At 38.4% G+C, this 17,731-nt stretch overlaps 2 protein-coding genes across 2 annotated transcripts in view; both read left to right on the top strand.

Annotated features, from left to right (window-relative positions):
• ZNF654 (zinc finger protein 654) overlaps positions 1–10,319 on the top strand; it is a gene marked incomplete at its 3' end in the record, with an annotated part of 38,603 nt that extends 28,284 nt beyond the window's left edge. Inside the window, exons 7-9 of the mRNA XM_079549655.1 lie at positions 1,977–2,118; positions 3,416–5,779; positions 10,155–10,319. Of these exons, the coding sequence (XP_079405781.1) occupies positions 1,977–2,118; positions 3,416–5,779; positions 10,155–10,319 (2,671 nt within the window). The remainder of the gene's footprint in view (positions 1–1,976; positions 2,119–3,415; positions 5,780–10,154) is intronic.
• A 188-nt stretch (positions 10,320–10,507) lies between these two features.
• On the top strand, positions 10,508–16,144 carry LOC306958205 (uncharacterized protein C3orf38 homolog; the record flags this gene model as incomplete). The annotated part of the gene is made up of 3 exons (XM_079549642.1): positions 10,508–10,640; positions 11,701–11,921; positions 15,545–16,144. 3 exons carry the CDS (start codon positions 10,508–10,510, stop codon positions 16,142–16,144), a joined length of 954 nt encoding a protein of 317 aa, XP_079405768.1.
• Positions 16,145–17,731: the final 1,587 nt, after the last annotated feature.

The raw sequence follows: 17,731 nt of genomic DNA, 5'->3' as shown, positions 1-17,731 counted from the left end.
AAAGAAATATCCTCGCTGCTGTTGACTTCGGTGCTAATTAAACTTGATATGAAAAGTATGTAATTAGTTGAAATGGAGTCCAGTCAGAAGTTCAGGACTGCTTCAATCCACAACCATTATGAAAGTCAGAAATGTGCCTGAGAAGGAGAAGCCTTCATGTCTACACAGGAATAAATCTAAAATATTCCTTATCACAATCTAGCCAAACAATGGTAAAACTGATATAATGACTTGCTCTTAACCTATGGAGCTGTTCCTTCTTTCAGTTTTCTCTGTTTTTCAGTTCTTTTCTTGTGTCAGGTCTTCACGCTTGTCTGTACCAATCATATGCCACTTAAACCACTAGTCTATCTGAAAACCAATTCTAACTTTTCCCTGGGTTTAATGTTGAAATGGCTTACTGTGAGGTGGTATGAAGCAGAGAAAAGTCAAGAGCAGTAACTGCTATTCTGTTCAACATTAATAAACAGAGTTTAATTACTGTAGCATCCTTAGCAAAAAAATTCTTTCTTTCTGGTACTTATGGTTGAGACTTACCTGATTTTTTATTTATTTATTTTTTTTTTTAAATGAATGGCTTGATCCACAAATACACTATTTTTAAACTTCTGTGTAAAGTTTGGAAAAAGACTTAAGAGCTTAAATTTCCAGCCGGGTAAAGGCAAAGGTGAACAGCCTGTATCTTTAGAAAACCTCTAACACTAATTTTGTTGTAGAGCTGTTTGTAGTACTCACTTTTCACTGTTTTCCCCTGTGTAAGCCTTATCTTTTTGACCTCAGTCTTTCTGTTTTCTGATGAAAGAAAGTAATCAAGATCTCATATCTAGCTCAATTAACGCTTAACATGTCAAACAGAGTTATAGAGCTGTTCTAAATTTAAAAACAAAGTTAGTGTTCTGACATAGTCAGTTCTGTCATGTCACTTCTCTTCAGGCAGATGTTGACCTCTCTAAGGTTAAGTTTATCGTAAAATGTGTCTGATTTATATCTGGCATACATTATGGACTCTTGAATATCAGCCAAGGATTTTGTCAGTGACTGTTTGCATCTCTTGAGGTAGGAGGCTGATAGAAGAAAGAAGTTATCTTTCTTCAGAAGATGAAAGACAGTTGCTCGCCTTTTTTCATCATAATGTTACGATGGGAATTTCTGTGTAGTCTTATCTGCATCAGGTCCTGTGTAAAATCTTTGAGGTGCCAAATTTTCGTATGACTAAGAGTTAGATTTGATTGTGGAAGTCTCTGAATTAAAGAACATAGAATTTATTACAGGATGTAGAGTTCTGTTTTGTATACTGAACACATTACTTGTGTAAGAGCTCTGCAGGGGTCTAGCACTGTGTTCTTACATTTCCTTGTATCAGTTAGAAATATTGTTTGACTTGAATGATAGAGATGTGTGAATAGTGATGGAGGCTGATGTTTCTCTGTAGCTGCTATTGGTTAGGAAGATTGATGATGACAGCAAACAAGAAAAGAAAACTTATTGTGAATAACTGAAGAGAGCATTTCTTGTCAACAGACTATGACTGCATTTTGACAATAGTCTTGTTTTCCACATTTTGCATTCCACTTGTTTTCCTGAAGGACTCCTGATTGTTACAGTGAACATAATTTAATCTGAAAACACAGACTATGCAGCTTGATGTTTGCTGCTTGTGGTGTTAAGGGCTAGGTACTGTAGCATATGATTATACCGTGCAGTTCTCTGATACTATACTGAATATATTAATATTTTGTTGCATGACTTAATTGACTGAGTGATAGGAGGTACCCTGAATGCTTTAACAAAGTAATTAAGTTCTGTTTTCCGTTGTGCACTTTGTATATAATTGTGTTAATTAGATTTGCTTTAAGTCCTCAAATACAAATTTGATTGCAGTGTATGCGACTTGTTGCTCTTTGTAACCTGTCATGCTTAGTGATAGGCTTCTTTAATACTCAGCATAATCAAAGTATTGTGCTCTGTGCTTATAGGGACCTGATCTTCATTTGGAGTAAACTGCAGCTTAAATCTAACCCCTCAAAACAAGTATTTGTTGACCAGTGCTACCAACTTTTAAGGATTGCTACAAATGTCAGAGTAATTTTCCCTTTCATGAAAGTCATTAAGGATGAAGTAAGTTCAGTTTTTTGTTTACATCTTTACTCTTTCCCTCCATACTTTGTGTTACAAGTAAACAGAAGTAATATAGATGTTTCTGTAGAATGGGAAGAAGGGGCAGAGAAGGGCATAGAATTAAAAGCTCTGTCAGGTTCTCAAATGTGTCCACATCAATTTTGTCTTTGATCTATTGAGTGTTTTCATGACTTCTTTCTGACTCAATTGTGTCAAGTAAGTTTTTCTTCCTTTTTGACTCCAGAAAATTTGAGGAATGGCGTTCTATATAAACATTTGGGGAAACTGCTTATAAATACATGGAATAAATGTGAAAGATGGGTGGCGGCTGTTTTTTTCCCCCACTCTTTTTGTGTTTTTTTTTTTTCTTTTAGCCAGGAAATAGGACTTCTATGCCATTGTATCTGCCTTTCACTCTCGTTAAGTTTTGAATCCTTCCACAATTTCTCACCAAATGCGAAGTAATGCTTAAAATAGCAAAAATGAAGGAAGAGCTAAACTAAGATGAGAGAAAACATAGTTTTGCCTTCAGAAAGATATGCTGTATTTCTTGCTTCACATGTTTTCTGCTCCTCATAAAGAACACCTGCAAAAAAAAAAAAAAAAGAGAAAATGTAATGTGCAACCGTTTGTGCACAGGAGTGCCAGCTGATTCTAAACACGTTGCTTTTTAACATTCACTTGATTGAACAGAGCTTCTCTATTCTGTTCCTTAAAAATTTGCATAAATGAATTATAAATTATTTTGTCAGGGTTAATGCTCTGCAATTCTGAATGCAATGATTTGCTGTTGTTCAAGATTTTAATCATAATATGTGTTCTAAAATACTTCTAGTGACATGAATACCTTGACGTAGTAGTTTTAGGATGTTGCTTTTTTTTTTTTATAACAGCCAAGATATAAATAAATATATTTTAACACACATGTATATTTGGGTGGATAGTAAGCTTTACTGAAACTCTTCTTACTAGTACACCATATGTTAGGTAGTATGTTTCTGACCATCCCTCGCAATTGTAAACTTGAGGGGGACCCCCAGCCTTAAGTGTGGAAAGGGAATTCTGCACATTGGAAAGATATCTTGTCAATTCTGAAAATTCAGGCCTGTTGAAAATCAAAGGCAGTATTTTACAGCTTACACTCTGCTGTTGATATTTGGGCACTGTTTATTCTAGCTCTCCCTCGCACTCATAGAGCCATAGGTCAGACTTCTTTAGATTTGACTTTCAATCTGTAGACTTCAATAAGCCCACAAGGAAAATTACGGTGCTATATATAATTGTTTCCTTTCTGCAGGTTGGTGAGGATGGTCTTCAGATATGTGTTGAGATATGTGGATGTGCTCTACAGTTGGACCTCCGTGAAGATCCCACTATGAAAAGTCTTATTTACAAAGCAATTGCTCACTTTCTGCCGAATGACTTGGAGATCCTCAGAATTTGCGCGCTTTCAATCTTTTTTCTTGAGCGCACTTTGGAATCTTACTACACTGTTGAACATTTATATAAATGTGCAGATGAAGAATATAATGAATGCACTAGTTCTGTTCAAAACCGTGTACGTTTTGAATTGCTTCCTATTTTGAAAAAAGGTTTGTTTTTTGATCCTGAGTTTTGGAATTTCTTGATGATCAAGCAGAACTGTTTAGCATTACTGGAGGATAAAGCTTTTGCTGGCTTAAGTGAAACTACACTGGAAAACTCTACTGCAAATGTAGAGAAGATAACAGAGTATAGGGCTATTAGTGAGGAACGTGTCTGTTCAACAGATGTAAACAATGGGGAGCTTGACCCTGAAGACCTCTCTGAAGCCCAGTCCAAAAGTAATGCCAAAAAGAACCATGAAGCTCTTGAAGCATCTAAAATGTTAGATAATACTGTACCAAGACACCGCTGTGTGATATGCAACAAGGAATTCTTTGGTGATCACATTGTGAAACATGCACAAGCTCACCAGAAAAAGGGCAGTTTTTCCTGTGTACTTTGCAACAGAAAATTCAGGCAAAAAGGACTTATGCTAAAGCACTTAAGGAATCATGTCAGAAAGATAGAAAGGCAACATCTTGCTGCAGTTCTTGAGGCCAGTAAGCAGGCTCCGGTTTGTAATGAACTAGAACGTTTTGATGTTTGTCCCTCTCTTGAAAATGGGAGTTCTGTTGGTTCTAAAGAGGATGAACGAGAGATTGCAGTAGTTCCGAGTGCAGACATAGGACAGGAGAAGGCTGAACAGGTATTCAATGCAGTGGAAAACCATCTAAGTGACCAGGATGATGTTACTGAAAATAGTAGTTGTGACAGCTGCTTTAATAATGCTCCTGATGCTTTAAGTACAGAAAGCTTGCCTGAAGATGATGAGAACTCCAGTAAAGAGTCACCTATTTTGCATAAAGTGAATGGAGCTTTCTCTCCTCAAAAATATTATGATGCTATGGATCAAGAAGGAAGCTTGAAGTGCCCTGCTAATGGTTGTGCTAGAGTGTTTAAAAAGATCCGATTTCTCAATAAACATGCAAGAAAAGCTCATCCAACTGATTTGAAGGTTCAGCAACATATAATGAAATGGAATAAAGGAAAATGTCGGTTCTGTCAGAGAAAATTTGCCGATTCCCAACATTTTATAGACCACCTGAAAAGACATGTGTATCCAAACGTTTACTTTTGTTTACACTTCAATTGTAATCAGAGATTTAAGCTGTCGACTGAGCTAGCAGAGCATACAAAAAGTCATAATGTTTTTAAAGCTCAGTGCAATTTTGCAGAGTGCTGTGAGCTATTTGAGGAGCTCCCTTTGCTGTATGAACATGAGGCTCAGCATTACTTAAGTAAAACATCAGAATGTTCAGAAGATGCCAGTGAAAAGGATTCTTCAGATGACCTTTCAGAACTTGGTAGTTGCCACGATGACGATGAATCTGTTAATGAAAATGAAACTGTAGATCTACCAATTCCAACTTGGAAGTCAAGGAAGGATTCTACAGAACCAAAGACATATATTCAAAGTATTGAGAAGAAAGCAAATAATGTAATGCAGAATGGAAATGAAAGTTCATCTGAGGGCACTGCAACGGTTTTGATAGACCAAAAGACACCTGTATTACAGCCAAATTCTGAAAACTGTAGTGTTAGTGACCAACTGGTCAATGGGCACAGTGACCCAAATCAAACACCATCAAAGTCATCAGAAACACCTTTGGACAGAGTGGTAGATGAAACAAGGACAGAGAATGGGTCGGTGTTATCGGTTTTACAGAATTCTCACGATATGCCACAAAATAATGCTGCTGCCTCGCAACTACCTTATAAACCAAATCAGACAACAGAAAACACTTCATATGGTGTCATCTTAACAAAACCGTATGTTAGACCCTTGCCTCCAAGTTATCTTGATGAACGATACATTAGCATGCCAAAACGTAGAAAAATGTTGACTGATAAAGTAGATGCTCATTCAGAACAAGATAAATGTTGTAGTAAAACAACAGAAAGATTTAGATGTGGCAACTGCTTGACCATCTACTGTAATTCAGAAGCACTTGAGGCTCATCTTGCACAAAAGAAATGTCAGACGCTCTTTGGATTCGACTCAGATGATGAAAGTAAGTCTTACAGTTCTTCTGGGTCTGTTTGTGTGGAGGCAAATACCAAACAGATAGTGGTTCTTGTAAACAGGCTGTCTGATGGACCAGGAATGACACATACCACTTGTAAGCAATTGTAGTATGACAGAATTTAAAGAGAGGAAGGTCACTCACATCAACAGTGACCTGAACTTTGAAACATAATATTGCATAAATAGGAAGTTCAAATTACAAGTGTTGTCTACAATAAAAAGAGGTGATGAAAATTGGTAGGCATCTTTTGTGGAAAAGATTTATTATAAAACAGAGAAGAGAATTTCAGTCTGTCTTTTTTTTGCAGGTTTGAAGCCACACGTGTAGGAAAATGTGAGCAATGTTCCAAATGGAGCAATTATTTACACTGATAACGAAATGAGGATTAACTTATCTATTCTATTTTGCAGGTGCCTGAGATTCAACGTTGTGGGAAAATGTATCAAATGAGCAGTGGTGTAAGAAAACACTACATGAAGAAGCAGGAGTTTGTTTCCCAGTTGGCCTTAAATCATAAAGCATTCTCAAATTACTAGAGAAAACATGACCTTGATAAAGACAAAGCACATTTTCTAGACAGAACTCACAGAGGAATTATGGGCGCTCTGCAGCTTTTGAATCCAAAAAGGTTACTACAAAATCCCCAAAGTACCAGTTATCCAAAAAGCCACATCCATCCCAAATACGTGATTGAAGCTTAGCAGCACGGTCTTTCTAGCACAAAGGTCTAAGGAAAACATTGCATACAGCTGGACAGGCAGAGAAAGCAGAGGCATTAATTGCCTTATAGAAATAAAAACAGCTGGTTCTGTAAGCTGCTTTAGTTATGAAATATGGTTAGAAGCTCTTCATCCACTCAGCTTTGAAGTCGTTCAAGAATGTGTCACTTGATGATGAAGTGTATAAGAAGTGTACAGAGGAACTAAATGTTCTTTTTTCAGAGTTTGAGTATGTGATTCCATTATCTGCTAAAAGGTGTGGAGCTTATTTAATAAACTAGTACTTGGAATCCAAAAAGAGTAATGCAGAAAGAAATTAAGATGGATGGAAAGCTCTAACAGCAAAAAGAAAACCCAACTCTTGAAGTACAGAGCGCACAAGCAAAAAGTGTATTGGTGTGATATTAAGTTTTGCAAAGCGGAAATCAAATGCATGCAGGTGAAGGACTTTACAAGTCCGTGGTTAAAATACATGTAGGTTGTCCCATAAAACATCTGTTTTACATACAGGAAGGCCAATACAAACAGTAAATGCACACGTTGCTTGAATATTAACAGAAGCAGAATGAAACAAATGCAGAGTGTGCAGAGGGGTAGACGTGCACTGCAGAGGAGAGTTTAATTGATTTTATGCAAATACAGGGATCTTTCAGTTGTTGATACGACTGAAGAGAACTTGAAAAGTTTTCCTGGTTTTTTTTTTTTTTTTTTTTTTAAATGTTATTTCTTTATTTTTTAAAAAAGAAATAATGACAGATGAAACCAAGGGATGTGTGTCAAGTTAGGAAAAAGAGCAGGAAGAGCTTATTTCACACATGTGGTATTACCTAATGGTGGTAGGTCACAACTCAATATTGTAATAAATTACTTGCTGTCTAAAGAAAGGGAGAAAATGTGCATCAACTCAGCCTCAAGGTACAGTACAAATGTATCTAGCAACATCTCTTGAGGAGATAGTCTTTCCCAGAAGTTAGTGAAGGAACTAAGTTAATGTTAAGCACTTTATCCAGCAACTGACTGTTCATAAAAACAATCACAAAGTTTGTGATGGTGAGAATTTTGAGTCTTTCACCTGTCTAGATCCCAAAGAAAGATGGGATGTTTGGAAGCATAAGATGGACTGGATGATCTTTATGTTCCATTCCAAATCAATTTATTTCATTCTATGAAACCAAAAAGATGCTGTTACAGTTTTTGATCTCCAGAGGTGTGGCAGACATGCACATTGTCTAATTAATGTGTTAATTTATCCTCTAGTAACTGTTTTACAATATCTTGCCATAAAAGTTATCTTTGAAGTCATATTCTGTGTTGTTAGCTGGAAGTATTTGTGTGATTATACTCACAGAAGGTCCATTGATGAAAAATGTTGTGTATGAATGAAATCAGCACAGAAATGTAGGACAGCAAAGGCCAACTGTTCCTGCTCAGCCAGTTTGCTTCCTGAATAGCTCATCACAACATCTATATCACTTAGTAAGATGATTGGCTTGCTTAAATTGAGATGCATACAAATTAATGAGTAAAAAAAAAAATAAATGAGGTAAATGAAAGATTTGTTCATTGTAGTAATGGCTCACATTTGCAATCTTAAGGGTTTCACTGTAAAATAAGCTGTTAAATAGTTCTGGAACTTAATAGTTCAGTAATGCCTCTGCTAATAATCCTCTGTGAAGTTGCAGATATTTGCATTAATTCTGCTTCCTTTTTCCTTCCTGAAAGGTAAAAAGAACACAATCAGTTTTTGGGTTTTTTTTTTTTTTTTGTGGTAATTCTACTGGTTTGGCTTTTTTTTTTTTTTTTTTTTTTTTTTCCTTTCCTTTATTTGTATTAACATGAAAGGGTATAAAATTATGATCACAGCTGTGTACATTACATTGATATCAATGGCTGGCCCACTTTGAGAGATCTTTGTGACATTTGAGGCACCAAAGAATTTTTTTTGCATTTGCAGAAAAGTGGTTTAAATGTGTCATTCATATATATTGCATACACACAGTCTATATGAATATTTACATATATAAATACATTTAAAAACTTCAAACACGAGGGACTGTTATCAGCAAAATGCACTTTCACATTTTTATTTTTTTGCTTCAAGCTACCAACTACGAGTAATTTTTAAGGACCCAGTTAGCATCTTGAATGTTCCCAGACTCCCCTTTCTTTGCTTAACATCTTGTTAAATTTGCTGAAGTGTATTTGGGGGAGGGGAAAAAGAAAACTATTGCAGTTTTTAAAATCTGGGAACTCAATCAATAGATGTGACAAATGTTTGTGTAAAGTCCTTGAAGTGTACTTTTAATCTTTGGTGCTTTTTACATTTTCCTGGAGCTCCGTGTGTTTGCATATGCTTTAAAAACATGACTGAAACTTGTATTTTTTTCTTTTGGTTTAAAGTGTGTAGATAAATGCATCTATGTACGTGCATAAACTGTGACCATAATTTTTTGTACCTGTATTAAACTCATTTTTGTTCAAAGATGCTTTTCTTGGACACCACCATTTGTTTATACCACGTGTTAAGAATATTCACATGGGAGAACTGAAGACTGAATTCTTACATAGGTGAGCATTAGCTATCACCTAATGCCTATCAGAAATATCTTAAATTGACTTAAAGTGGCAAGTGGGTGGTAAATTTTTTGTTCTTAAGTAATGATTTTACTTCAGAAGACACTGTATTTGCTTCAGACTGTTCTCTAATACCTGTTGGTATTCCCAGATAGTTGCAGTATTCAGTTATGAGCAAAAAGGTCTTCTAACGTGTGTGGGATTCTACATGCTTCTTTAGGATTCTTTAGTATGTTGAGTATTATCCTATACTAAGCCTGCAACTTTTAGGACTGAAAAAGGTTCTGAGTCTAGAATTGAAAGGTTTAGTCCCAGACATTAAACGTGTAATGGGAAATAATTCATCAGGATGTATTGCTTTGAGTCAGTAAATGCAGGAGTACATGTGTAATGTCAGCATGGACACTTACGAAAATTGCCTCAAGTTGCACATGAACGTAGGAGCATTACTGGATCAAAGTTTGTGCATTTTATTGCTGATAACCAGGTTTTAATAATGTGGCTTCAATTTGGATTTAAACTTTCACTGTAAGAAATACAATAACCTGATGGCAGTTCACTGTAAAGGTCATGTAAGCTCTAATTCTCAGAGAGTTGCCACTTAGTGGGCACCTTTCACAAAAGGTATAATTATTGAAAGTGGTCGTATCTGTGGGGGAAAGGTCACTGGTACTTTGGTTATTTAGCCATATTCATTGAAACTATATAAATTGTATAGTTTGGATAATTTATAATATTAAACTCTGTGATTTTTTAATATCACACTGAAGGTTCAGCTGTACTCATTTCTTTTATTGTTTAACACCGGTGGTATGGACAGAAGACTCAAAGGGGGCGGTAGTGTTACTATTTTCTTAATTTATTTGGTACTGTATAACACCTTTCTGATTAAATGCAGCGTATGCATTTGGGGACTCTGTTAATTTGTAAAAGCTGTTACAGGTTCAGCAAGAAAGGAAATTTGTGCTTCCTTGTTGAATGTTAAATTATTTTACTTTGCATTTTATATGAGAGTACAAATTAAAAACTGAGCCATCAAACTGCAATAAATCAACAGTAGTGTTTCATTTTAAGAACTTTTTTGTACTGTACATAGATTTGTTCAATAAAACGTTGTCTTTGTTGTTGATAGCAAGCGATCTTGTCTTTTGGGGATCTGCTCTGTGAATACCACCGCAATGTCTGGTCGAGCAGCGAAAGCTTCGAGTTCACTCTGAACGTTATTAGGCACCAGCCCCACTGCGAATACGCAAGCCGCTTGCTAAATTCATTGCCGGCGGCTGGCCGAGGAGCCTGAGCTCTGCTTGTGAGCAGGGGCGGAACCTAAGTGCCGGCCGCTGTTTCCGCCCGGTTTCTGTGGCCCAACGGACGCTGCTCCGCAGGGGGACTGCGTGGAGCCCCGTACGGGAAGTCGATGTCGCTAGGGCGCGCCGTCGCTAGAGCTTCGGCTGGGGAGCGGCTCCAGCTCGGCGGCCGGGCCGGACGATGGCATCGCTGGGGCTGAGCGAGCGGGAGCAAGCCGGCTGCCGCGACATACTGGAGTTGCTCGAGACCGAGGAGCTGATGGCGCTGACGGACACCGTCACGAACCGTCTGATACATCCGGAGAACCGCCAAGGTGTGCGGATTCCCCTGCGGCGGGCAGCCTTCCTGCCCTCTCGCTCCCATCCCGGGGCAGGGAAACGGGCGCCTGGCCCTGTGCCTGAGCGCGGCGGCGGGGGTTGCGGTCCGCGTGCCCGTGAGTTCGCTTTGGCCTCCGGCCGGCGGCAGCACCCGACAGAGCGGCGGAGGCGGAACGGGCCCGGGCCGGCAGAACGCTTGGAGCGCCTCGGGGGCTGCGTCCGTGCCTGCAGGTTTTCTCCAGCCTTCTTCTTTTTTATTATTATTATTTTTTTTAATTAGTGATTTTAGATAAAGGAGGCGGTCATTCGGTTCTTCAGCTATGCTCCATTTCGTGTTTGAACGTAGCGTTTGTTGATATATAAACTGCTGAGAATCCAGTCTCGGTTTGGGTGAGAACTGGCTGCCAGCAACGACTGTAAAAATACGTTTCATCTTGAGTTCCTAATTCTGCTGCAGAACCTTCCAGCTGAGCGTTTGAATGCTGCATTTTGGTGCACTGTCATTGTATTACTATGCATGATGCTTTCTTATGTGCGTGAGCTTCCTAATATGGCATGAAGCAGCAAGCCCTAAGCACTCTGCCACATGAGAACCAAATCAACCTATTTTGAAGTTGTGGGAAGCTGTGTCTCTGGGATTGTGGGTGAAGTGCGTTGTGAACAGGAACCCTTACCCTTTTGAAGGCACCTGGAGTTGAACAGCTCAACCTGAAAAATTTTGGTAGTTTCATTTGGAAGAGAAAGATGCATTGTTTTCATCAAACCAAAATAATACATGGCTCCAAATGGTTAGCAGGGATTACAGGGTTGGTAGGTCTTCAGTAAAACCAGTGCTGGTTTTTGTACACGTTCCCCAAGGCTTTTGGTATCCTTTTGTAACGTGACTTATATCTAGTTACTTCGGATTTCAGCTTACAAACAAATTTATAGCAATTTGTGTCTCACTTAGCGTTAGGATATGTTGGGAGGTACCAATCAAGAGCTTAAGAAATAGCAGAGGTTTGCGTTTTAATTGTGAGTGTTACAACTGTTCACCTCCATTTCTTCACTTTGCAGAGGCCATTCAGGCCATCTTGGTTTACAGCCAAAGTGCAGAAGAACTTTTGAAACGAAGAAAAGTATATCGAGAAATAATTTTTAAGTATTTGTCAGTACAAGGAATTGCAGTGCCACCTTCCTCCGAGAAACATCAACTCATTGCCTGTGTAAGGCAGTACTGGGGTGGGAAGCTCACATCATGTGTCTCAGAGTCAGGGGACAGAACAACACGTGCAGAGGTGAGTGCTACTTTCTGAAAGACCTCAGGATACAGAACAAAAAAAACCAATGCTCTAATGCAGGTCCAAAGTGAGGCTTTTTGCATGTATTGGAGAAGGTGCTGAATTTCTTTTTTCTCTTTGCTTTTTTGCTCTAATTAAACAATTTAATGTGTCTGTGCCACTGTATCACTTGCCGAGCATAGTACGAGTGCATTTGAACTCTAATGTGTAGGTTCTTCATAGAATATAGAATCATAGAATGGCCTGGATTGAAAAGGACCACAATGACCATCTGGTTTCAACCCCCCTGCTATGTGCAGGGTCACCAACCAGCAGACCAGGCTGCCCAGAGCCACATCCAGCCTGGCCTTGAATGCCTCCAGGGATGTGGCATCCACAGCCTCCTTGGGCAACCTGTTCCAGTGCGTCACCACCTCTGTGTGAAAAACTTCCTCCTAATATCTAACCTAAACCTCCCCTGTCTCAGTTTAAAACCATTCCCGCTTGTCCTATTGATATCTACCCTCGTAAACAGCTGTTGCCCCTCCTGTTTATATGCTCCCTGCAAGTATTCTTCATGCTTTTAAGTTGAACTGCAAGTTAAAAACAGGGGATGTTGACAGATAATTCTGTAGATTTGAGGATAACTCAAAGCAGTGTTAGTGGTGTGGAAACTCTGCACAGTCCCTTGCCAATTTTTAATGTGATGGATGTTCTCAGAAGTTTTACTGTGGGCTGGGGATTTTCAGTCTTTTGCCAGCCATGGCAAGGATTAGCATTTGTAAGGGCTTGTTAGAAAGGGCTCTAGATATGTTACTAGAGGCAGAGGCAGTGCGATCAAAACAGCATTGTCAGTAAGCAGTGCTTCTTCTTAGGTCTTGCAGTTAATGGAGTATAGAGTGCATTTTTGAGAATTTTGTGTCACTGAAATGTAAAGTTTGCAGCAGTGCAAGTTCTATGCCATTTTGCCTTCAATTTTAGTAACACTCAAGTTAATTTGAAGTTCATGTTACCACATTTGCCAACTCTCTGTTGAGCAATGAAATTTCATGGTTTTATTATTCCTGGATCTTTACCGTGCAGTTTTCAATAGCCTTGCTGTCTCAAGTACTGTATGTCAGTGACATAATGAGCAACAGCCCCACCAGCTGGACTGTTGGAGCTCTGTAGCTGTTGATAATTCAATGCAGGGAGCTTTCCTCTGGGGTTAGCTGATCAAAATGAGGATTTAGCTGATAATTGCTTTTAAAACAGTGTTTTATGTGCATGTTTGGAAAGAAAATTTTGCTTCTGCAGGAATGCTTCCAATTATTCACCTATGGCAAAGTTTTGTCATTGAAGATAGGTAAATGAATTTCTCCAAAGCACTTGAAAACATTCATGAAGATGTTCAAGCGTTTTACTTATTGTATACATATGATAGAATCATAGAAAGGCTTGGGTTGGAATGGATCTGAAACATCTTTCTTTGCCTTTTTCTTTTCCCCTTAATCCTTTTGGTCCTCATTGTGCTGAAGACGTGAGTAGCAGAAACTTACGTAATAGAATTAGAAGTGAAGTTACAGTTTTTTGTTTGACAGTTACAGGATTTCTATATAGAAGCCTCCAAACCTTTCAAACTTAATTCTAGGAACAGACCGATTGACAAACCCTACAAAACAACTTTACATTTAGTTCCTTTTCACCTTACACTTGGAGAGCGTGTGTCTCTACATTAGGAAATTTGAATGATTTTTCTTACGTAAAAAATGTTGTCTGTTGTAAAAGAGAGAAGAGAGTAAGTGAACTGCATATTTGTAGGAATTAAACAGACTCTTGGAACCGTACTTGAACATCCAGTTGTTGCCTTCCCTATTGAAAGAACTGTGTTTATAACCAACTTAAAACTTAAATATTTAATTGGTAACCAACTTGTTGCCTATCTGCTCGCACTTCATTTTTACTTTTCTACCTGTACTTGAAGACATAAGAAAGAAGGACTGCAAAGAATGTTTTTTTTATTTAAGCCTAGCCCATAATGGTGTTAAAAAAATACACTACTTACTGACAGAACTCTTGGAGTGGTTTTCTGCCCTCTTCTGGTTGGATTCCTAATTGATACTCAGGTTTGCTACTTGCTGAGAATTTTGCTTCAGAATTTTACACCCATTGCTTGACTGTCACTTTCAGCAACTCAGCATTAAACTCGGATATTATTATGAAGTATTTTTTTATCCTTATGTCTTAGATGAATTTTAGGAGTGTCATATTCTGTAAAACAAGGTAAAGGATAGCAGACAGCTTGTTCATGATCCTTAGGGAACTGGAGGAAGGTGTATTTTGAGTAGCTTCATACATTCTTTCACTAGTCTGTTCTTCCCTGAGGCTTCTAAGCAAGTCAAGAGTCTTGAACCTTTACAGGTTATTCGTTGAAGGGTTTGCTGTCTGCTGGCAATGTTTAAAGCACTACTTTAAAATACTTTCTTAACAGACTCAGTGTCAAACAAAGAATTTTATTACACTTTGAGGGAAGAATTTTATGACAGACTGAATGGAGTTGCCTTAATTCCCAGAGCAGGTATATTGTTTGGAAGTCCCTGCAGCCCTCCTGTACTGTTTAAGTGATCCATTTTACTATTAGAAAAGTAACTGAGGTTCACAAAGACTTTTGCTTTTGTTTGTTTGTTTGTTTTTGTTTGCTTTGAAGAGCAGCCATGAAGAACAGAAAATAAGCCATGGTTTTCTTTCATTTGTTTTTTTTTTCTATTAGAAATATACTGAAGACTACAAACATGACTTAGAAAGTGACCAAACACATTTTGGATGATTTTGGCAGTCTCAGTACCACGCGAAGCTAAATTCAGGCATGTGATCTGGTGCTGAGAAAGTTCTGGAGCACATTAATTCTTTGAATTAATAAGGAAGAACCTGAATTGTTCATGTGTTTTGTTGGCAAACTCTGTTGGCCGTGCTAAAGCACAAGTATTGCTGCTGGCCGCAAATCAGAAGTATTCTGTCAGCTCCATGTAGTAGGATGTGCATTTTCAAAAGGTGACTTCTCCATAAGTATTTGTTCTTATCAGTTGTCTGAAGGTGCAGAAAGCTCCACAATTCGCAAGCTTGAAAGGTAGGAAGAAACAAGAGCTTCAAGAGGTTCAAAAAATTTCTCTGCCCTTTTTTTTGCTATCATAGCATCACAGAATGGCCTGGGTTGGAAGGGACATCAAGGATCATGAAGCTTCAACCCCTTTGCCACGTGCAGGGCCACCAACCTCCCCATGTAATACTAGTCCAGGCTGCCAGGGCCCCATCCAGTCTCGCCTTGAACACCTCCAGGGATGGGGCATCCACAACCTCTCTAGGCAGCCTGTTCCAGCACCTTGCACCTCCTGGTAGAGCCAGGATTTCCCTCTTGGGTTATAAATAGCAGACTTGCAGAACTACATTTCAAAGAGCCTACTCTGATTCTTTATCCGATAGATGATTACTATCTTAAGAATTAATTTTCTTCTTCTTTGTTGTTTTCTTCAGCTACTCTGTCTCAAAGACTTGAAGATTTATAATGTTTAAAGTAAGAATTTAAATGACTTTGAACTGTTCAGACTGGTAAACTCGCGTGGTAATACTAAATAGTACTAAGAAAATATTATTCTTAATTGCAGAGTCATGAAAAGAGGCAGAAGTCACAGGATGATGTTCGTAATCTAGGAGGAGAATTCTGCCAATGGTTCTTTGAACTCCTGAATTCTCAGCATCCTTTGGGAGTAAAATCTGAAGAAACGTGGGGACCACAGCATTTCTGGGAGAATGCCAAAATGAAGTTCTGTTACAACACAGTAGAAAAAAATGTGGAAGAATATGATGGTGCAGAAATGGTGAGCCTTCGTCTGCTCTCATTGGTTAAAGAAGAATATCTTCTGTTCAACCCTAACTTGACTGCTGATGGACTGAAATGTGCCATGTCTCGACATGGGTTAGTATTGGTAGCAGTGGCTGGCACAGTACATAGAAGCAATGTCTGTTTGGGTATCTTTGAACAAATTTTTGGACTCATTAGGTGTCCAATTAGAGGGAATACCTGGAAAATAAAAATTGTGGATCTTAAAATAGTTGGACAGAATGCTCTGGAGCCTGGAATGCAGATTGAAAAACCCGTCATCAAATACGAGTCAAATCAGCTGCAGGAGTGGTACGATGGGAAAGAACTGGCAGCGCTCGAACCTCACAAATATGAAGCAACGCTTTCAAAATTGGGTGACTGACTTACAGTGCTTAGTTGAAGATTGAAATGATTGCAGCAATGTGATTTTGTCTCTTTCTTGAGTCAGATTTGCTACTGACAAATGGAAGTACAGAGTCTAAAGTATTCATACAGGTGATGGTTGGGGTACCTTTTGGACAGCTAACAAACATTTAAACATATTACTGTAGACTTTGTAACTATAGTTGGGAATGGAGTTACTTACAGAACGCGGGTACGTTTGATTATGGGAAGTTTTATGTCAAGTTGGATGGCCTTGAGATCACAAGCTGGGAGTTGCTTCTTTTCAGGAAACCATTTTGAAGTCCTGTCTGAGTTATAAGAGGACGTCCTTCCCTCTGCCCTTTTGAAATCGGGGCTGGTGAATGTCTGGATGGTCTTTTAAAAGTCCCAAGAAAACCATCTGCTGATTTGGGAATTTTTGGAGGGAACGGGCAGAACGAAGCAAATGGAGATGCTGCCTATTCATTCTGAATGTGATTTCTTTCCCAGCCTGTAGTAGTAGCTCACCAGGACGATGCAGAGGTTAGCACTGTTGAAATTTATATCCTTTATTTTCTTTCGCTTTACAGTTCCACCGTTGAGATGGTTTCCCAAGCATCTGTGTCTAGCACTGCCTCTCTTGGATCAAATGGTTGATGTTATGACTTACAGACTTAGTGTCTGAAGCAAATGCTTTGATAATTATTTTGTATATACTTGCAACAGAGTTTCTAATATAATAATTGTAATTTTTATATGTTTTCTCAAAATTGGAATTTCTGTCTATCCTAGCTCCTTTATTATATTGTCCAGACAATGGGAATTTACAACAAGTGGTGATAAAAAATAAATAAAGGATCTAAATACTACTGAAATTATTGCCATTGTAGAGTTTGACTGCTTTTTACAATTTTTTTTTTTCTTTTCCTTTTCCTTAAGTGATTAACGGTGAAACTAGATAAAAACTTCTAGCATCTTATTTGGCTTATTTAGGAGTTTTGTTTTTATTTTATAGCTTCACCAGTGCAAGTAGTGAAAATGGAAATGTTCCATGTAGCCTGAGAACACTTCTTGTGTTTTTGATGTGTTTGTCAGAGAAGACAAGTGGTGAAATTCTGGGTGGATGAAGGGAAGCAGGAAGATTCAGGTATGGGATATAACAAGAAATACCCAGAACTGATTTTTACAGTCTAAATCTAAAATTGTTCTTAACACCAACATACAAACAAGAAATCGGAAATGATTTATTTTCTAAGCAAAAGTTCAAATACCGTGTTGGAATGTTCTTCCCCAATAAACAGCTGGGGTATGACTTCCTCAGCTACTAATTTATAATAAATAAACATCAACCTAAAATTAAAATTCGGAAGAAATGGTTTCCTCGTGTCGAGAATTGCATTCTTTGCAATATGAGGACAGAAGCCAACCCAGAGGCCTAAATGGGCACTTTTTCAACATTCAGTACGCAGATCTGTACTACAACAACATGTTTGGTCTTTTGCAGAATTGTAGTTTCTAGCTGGCCCAGTAACTGTAGTCAGTATGTTAAATATGAACATGATAAGGGTGTAGCGTTCATCACTGCTTTAAGTAGATTTGGTGTGAG

Source organism: Tetrao urogallus (genome assembly GCF_951394365.1).
Source record: "Tetrao urogallus genome assembly, chromosome: 1".
NCBI lineage: Eukaryota > Metazoa > Chordata > Aves > Galliformes > Phasianidae > Tetrao > Tetrao urogallus.
This window is presented reverse-complemented; position numbering and strand designations above follow the sequence as displayed.